Raw genomic sequence first — 6000 nt, forward strand, 5'->3', positions numbered from 1 at the left:
CAGTGATTGCTCTGAGGTATATCTTTATCGCCGACTTAGATATGCGGGGTGGCTATTTGTGGTTCAGCCATACGCTTGGCTTTGCGGGATTTAAGTTTTGTGTCATCGGTAAGGAGATGGAAGGTATGCTAGTAGATGGGGGATGGCATGGTGTTGAACGAATAGATGGATCATTGGGTGGTTGGCCGTTGGTGAGATGTTGATTTGGTGATGTTTTTTTTAAGTTACACGTTGATGAATACACATTTTTTGGGCCGATAAAACGGCTCTCACAAATTTATAGCCGACATCGGCAACAACGGCGAGATGTATAAATCGCGTGAATTAGTCACAGACCAACTGGGCGATTTTTCAACCGATGCTGAATTTTTCAACAGATCCGACGCAAATCCCTTTCGGGTAAAGGACTCTTATTTAGAAGGCCACTGTAGCTTATCTTCCCTTTGGTTGAGCGTTTTTTTTGGCTTGTGACCGTTGTCAGAAGTATCTTATTGCGGCATGCGTATACGATGGTCTGCTCGCGAGTTCATGATCTGGGTCTTGTTTTATCTGAGAAATAGCAATCATGAAACTAAAGAACTGCAATTAATAATCTATTACACATATATAAATGTCCACCAACCCTCTTTTTTAGAATTATCAACTATTTCCTTATTAAACTACACTATAGTATAGAATTGATATACATTATATTATTATCACTACTCAAAGATAAGATTCCTAAAGGTGCTTTAACTTCTGAATAATATAAAACTAAACGGTACCAATTAAACAGTCTGGCATGTTTTTACTCAAAAATTTTGATAAAATTAAGCAAAAAAATTTTTCAAAGTGCGGAGGGTTATGTAGTTGCTAAACAGGGTTATGCGTGACTATAAATACCAATCAATGAGAGCAAAGATGAGTTTGGTGTTTTCTTAAAGGGTTGATATGTATAGCCAACGATAGTTGTAATGTCGGCAGGTCGTGTGCGTGCTAATACCCCACCGGGTTACCCATCCTGCTCATTATATATAGATCTTTAGTCCCTTCTCTCTTATATTATACATAGTTCCTCTCCAAAGGTCATAGAATGCACTCCTTTATTAGTACAGTTGATATCTTGTGAGTCAACAGTAAATCTTTTGTGTGATAGATTGCCCTTATAACAAGGAATATGTGTAGTTGTAGGTCAAGCAGTGTGAATGTTGTAGTATAGAAAGATCCACTAGAAGTATGGCTGTTTCGGCTGGGCTTACCAAGAAGTCTGATTTTGTTTGTATACACGGAATATTCGTGAGAATTAGTCCTAGTACACGATAGGGATTATTTGCAATAAGCAAAAAACAGAGTAAATGAAGTTTACGCCCACTAAAAGTGTCTATTGAAACTCGGTCTCTATATAATAAATATCCTAGATATCTTTCTTTTCTCTTCTTTTTATACTAATTCCTGGCTCTCGATGAGTGCAAATCTTTCACCAATGTTGACCTAATACGCACGACTTATATCAAGGTGATATTTCCCTGACACAAACGTCGCATAAACCAACAAAATTTGAAGACGACAAAAAAAAAAAAAAAACCACAGCAACTGATACTCACTCCTCTACTGATAAGACCAACCAATGCTGGAAGAAGAAGTTCACGACACGTCATCAGAAGCAAGTGAGGTTTTCACCAACCAGCCAAATGCATTTGTTCGTGGTGTTAGGTCTATTTTTGGATACAGGAAGACTTCGCTAACGTTGTTTGTTATATTGACCATTGTGGTTACGGCCGGATTATCTTTTTATGATAATAGTTTAGAGCTTACTATTGAGTTGCCGACGAGCCAATTGGAGAAAGAGATTTTGGAGTCGTCGTGGTTGGATTTACAGAATATTGCTAGGTATCCGCACACCTATGGATCTCGTGCCAACGACCAAGTCCACGATTATTTAGAAGAGATCATCCAGGATATGGAGTACGACAATGATGGAGAGAAGATTATGTTTGAACTGGGGAAGGGTGTTGTTTCGTATTATGAGAGCAATAATCTATTGGTTAGGGTTAATGGCAGTGATGGCACCCTTCCTGCGTTGCTTCTTTCTGCACATTACGACTCGGTGCCATCGAGTTTTGGGGTGACTGATGATGGGATGGGAGTGGCTAGTTTGTTGGGAGTGTTGAGGTTTGTAGCCCACAACCAGCCGAGACGAACAATTATCTTTAACTTTAACAACAATGAAGAGTTTGGATTATTTGGTGCCCATGCGTTTGTCAAACACCCCTGGTTTAAACAGGTTGGCTACTTTTTGAATCTAGAAGGGACAGGTGCTGGCGGCAAGGCGGTGTTGTTCAGGGGGACAGACTATGGGATTGTGAAGAACTTTGGCGGTGTTAGGTACCCGTATGCCACGTCTATTTTCCAGCAGGGGTTTAACAACCATGTGATTCATAGTGAGACCGACTATAAGGTGTATAAGGAGGCTGGACTCCGTGGCCTAGATTTGGCGTTCTACAAGCCGAGGGATAAGTACCACACGGGGGAGGATAATATTAGGAATGTTAGTCCCAAATCGTTATGGCATATGATGTCGAATGCGATAGATTTTGTGCAAATGGGGGTAGTTGACGATTCAGAGGAGCCTGCGGTGTACACCACGTTTTTGGGTTACTTTTTTGCCACGCCCATATCTGCCCTAGCCAGAGTTAATTTGGTGCTACTTGTGTTGTTCCCGGTGGTGAGCACCCCGTTGTTGTTTGTTATTGTCAAGTATAAGAAATGGAAATTGAGGGTTACCAATTTTTTGGGTGTACCGTTAGCAATGGGTTTAGCGGTGGCGGTGGGCCAAGTCGGTAATCCGATGCTAGTGTCGTCCCACCCGATGATGGTGGTAGCCACGACGACCTCAATTGTGGTGTTGGTATACTATGTTGTGTTAAACGGTGTGGATTGGGTGAATACGTCGAGTGACCAGAAACTTGTTACGATGATTGAGGTGTCGTTTGTTTACTGGGTGGTGTTGGTCTATGTGACATGGAGTGGTGGCGACCACACCGGTGAGTTTGGGGTAACTGTGTTATTTTTTGTTCAAGCCAGTACGTCGTTGTTAGGACTAATTGGGTGGACCTTCACCAGGGTTAGAGGTGGTGATGAGCCATTGTTGAGTGGGGAAGAAGAGAGGTACGGCACAGAGGATGAACGGGATACTGAGAAACCTTTGGTGGAGCATAACTATGACTGGTCGTTGCAGTATTTGCTTATTGTTCCGGTATCGTCGTTGGTGGTTTACAATTCGGGGTGGCTAGTATTAGAAGGAGTCAATAAGACTGTGCAAGAATCACTAGCCTCTGAACACCTTATCTATTGGATAGTGGTGGTGTTTTCCCAGTTCTTGGTGTTGCCTGTTGTGCCATTTATTACCAAGTTTAACCGGTATATTGTCTTGGGGTTGCTGGTGGTGGTGGTGGTTGGGGTGTTGATGAGTATGGCTGTGCACCCGTTTAATCAGGGTAGTCCGATGAAATTGAGATTTATAGAGAGGGTTGGCCAGAACGATATGGTGGAAGTGTATGGGAGACAAGGGTTTGTTGAGGATGTGTTGCTGGATTTGCCCCTGGTGAAGCAAACGCAAGCTAAACTTGAATGTGAGGCGTTGCCAGATGGGTTGGAGGTGTGCAAGTACAAGAGTGGGCTAACCCCAGGAAATTTGACTGTGGAGGTAACTACTGAACCAAGAGCCGAGTCGTATGGGTTGATATCTGGTGCCATAACTATTGCTGCACCCGAAAACAGAATGTGCACTGTGCATTTTCCGCCAGACCGAGTCAAAGCAGTGGTGGTAGGCAAGTTTGGGAACAATTTTAAGGCTATACCCGATGGGTTTTCCAGAGAGAAGGGCAACTACATCTACAAGGACCGCAATGGGATCAGCCAGCTAGAATTGTATAAGTTGGACTGGAACAAGGACTATCATGTTGGGTTTGAGTGGTTGCCCGATATCGATGATGAGGGGGGTATGCGAGTGGAAGTGGAGTGTTTCTGGGGGGATATGGTGCCGGCCTACCAGGAGGTGGTGCATTATAGTCCGAACTGGGTGACTTGGGCGAACAAAGAGAGGGGGTTAGTAGGGGTAGTGAAGCATGTAGATGTATAGARAGACACCTCGAATGGCAAGACTAACTGTAGGCCAAACGAAGCAGAAACTCTGAATTGGAGGATAAACCCATGTCTATAAGACAYCAAGCACAGTTGTAGAGGAAAAGTCATTCAAGGAGTAATCAGATCATAAAAATGACAGTAAAGCTTACATAAAAACGCGGTAACGACAGGTGAAGAGAAATTTGTCGATCAAATTTCATCCCGAAGGTTCTTCATCAGAGATAGTGTTGAATTTTCCCAAAATTTTTTGGACAYCTTCAGATGTAGCCCCAGCCAAGACTTACCAAGAGGGGGGCACGAGTGAGTGGGGGCACGAGTTTAATTTACGGATGTCTAACTGCCAACAAGAGTGATTTCTACGTGTTAKCAACTCCGAATTCAAAGTCCCTCAAGATCTAGCTAACACTAATTGCCTAACGAATTTGAACAACTCTAAAACTACCCCCTGCTGTAATCACCACAACAATTAACCCACTCGTTAGCCCACACTAGCAGTTCTGTAACCAATTCAAAATGATCTAACTTACTGCTCTAATTTGCAGCAATATCAACAAATGCTTTAATCTGGTGATCAATTTGAATATCTCTAGAACTCTCAACTCACTGTACCAGAACTATTTAAACCAGATTTAAYAACCCCAATTCAACCAATTTGACACACTATCAAATGAACCACTCGGTAATAGAATAGTTCCCTTGAGATTTACACCAGTGAAAGAGTGTATCGCTAATTTCAATGAATGTATTAACTGGATGGCAAACTTGAATAACTGTACAATCAATTTGGAACTCTCTTCACAAATGAGCAACTCTGAGTTTGAACAGCTCCCTGAACCAAAAACTCAACCCTTGATTTAAACCATTATCAATACTAATTCAACAATACAACTAACTTGGAACTCTCCTCTCATTTTTGAAATACTCTGAGTTTGAACAACTCCCTGAACCTAAAYTACAACTCTCTCAAATAAACCAATYTCTAATTGAACAACAACCCCAATAGTTTAAAACTCTCTTCTYGTTTACAACTACTCTGACTTTGTACAAATCACTGTACCGGAACTACCCTTGATTTAAACMTCTCTCAACACTAACTGTAAATGTGATGATTAGGCAATGCTGAATAGCGTGTATTTGCTCTAGTATAGTATATAGAAAGCCTATAGAAGTAGTCGACGACAAGGGCGTCTAGGAGGGTATTTATACCCGAGTCTCAGTGGCGTGGCGATAGTCCGATTACGGAAGAGTAGTGTCCACTGGATAGGATTGACATAGTACGTACTACCTTACAGTAAAACAACTACACCRATCTAGAACTCTCTTCAAATTTGAACTACTCTGAGTTTCAACAACTACATCAAGATTAAACTTATTCACTGATTTGAACCACTTTCATACCTAATTGAACATACACCCCACTAGTTTGCAACAATCTTCCTATTTTAAAATACTCTCTATATGAACAACTCCTCGAACCTCAATTACAACTATATCAATTAAATCGCTCTCTAATTGAACARCACCCTACCCAATTTAAACATCCGTACGGTCAATCAACTATCTAAAGCATCCGCACACTCAATACATCCGCACACCCAAYTCATTCTCACACACATCCGGACTAAAGGGGGTGCAAGCACCCCAAAAAGAAAAAAAAAAAAAGGTGAGCATCCGTACGGTTGTGGTGCGGCAGTTGGAGAAGTGTTGYTCACTCGAGGTGTGTGTGGCCTCTATTGGCTAGAAAATTATTGCTAAATCTAAACTTGTTTGTGTGACTCTCGCTTTGCTCGGGTGCTCGCTTGAAGTTAGACATCCGTGGTCAACAGAAAAAATGCGCAACAACACCCCACAATGCGCAAATACGCACAAAAATAC

The 6000-nt window shown here is 41.9% G+C and overlaps 1 protein-coding gene across 1 annotated transcript, besides 3 other annotated features; it reads left to right on the forward strand. All coding sequences in view use genetic code 12, as the record gives it.

Annotated features, from left to right (window-relative positions):
* Positions 1-931: 931 nt before the first annotated feature.
* Positions 932-1093: a long terminal repeat ((weka-6a) Long terminal repeat (LTR); about 167 bp long, 9 copies per genome).
* A 160-nt stretch (positions 1094-1253) lies between these two features.
* Positions 1254-1532: a long terminal repeat ((kappa-6a) Long terminal repeat (LTR) associated with the transposon Tca6; about 280 bp long, 10-15 copies per genome).
* Positions 1533-1606: 74 nt separating this feature from the next.
* CAALFM_C604650WA (uncharacterized protein) lies at positions 1607-4120 on the forward strand (the record flags this gene model as incomplete). Its single annotated transcript, XM_707343.1, has 1 exon — positions 1607-4120. One exon carries the CDS (start codon positions 1607-1609, stop codon positions 4118-4120), a length of 2514 nt encoding a protein of 837 aa, XP_712436.1.
* A 1106-nt stretch (positions 4121-5226) lies between these two features.
* Positions 5227-5416: a long terminal repeat ((chi-6a) Long terminal repeat (LTR) associated with the transposon Tca10; about 192 bp long, 11 copies per genome).
* Between the last annotated feature and the right edge of the window lie 584 nt (positions 5417-6000).

Source organism: Candida albicans, chromosome 6 (assembly GCF_000182965.3).
Source record: "Candida albicans SC5314 chromosome 6, complete sequence".
NCBI classification, from domain to species: Eukaryota; Fungi; Ascomycota; class Pichiomycetes; order Serinales; family Debaryomycetaceae; genus Candida; species Candida albicans.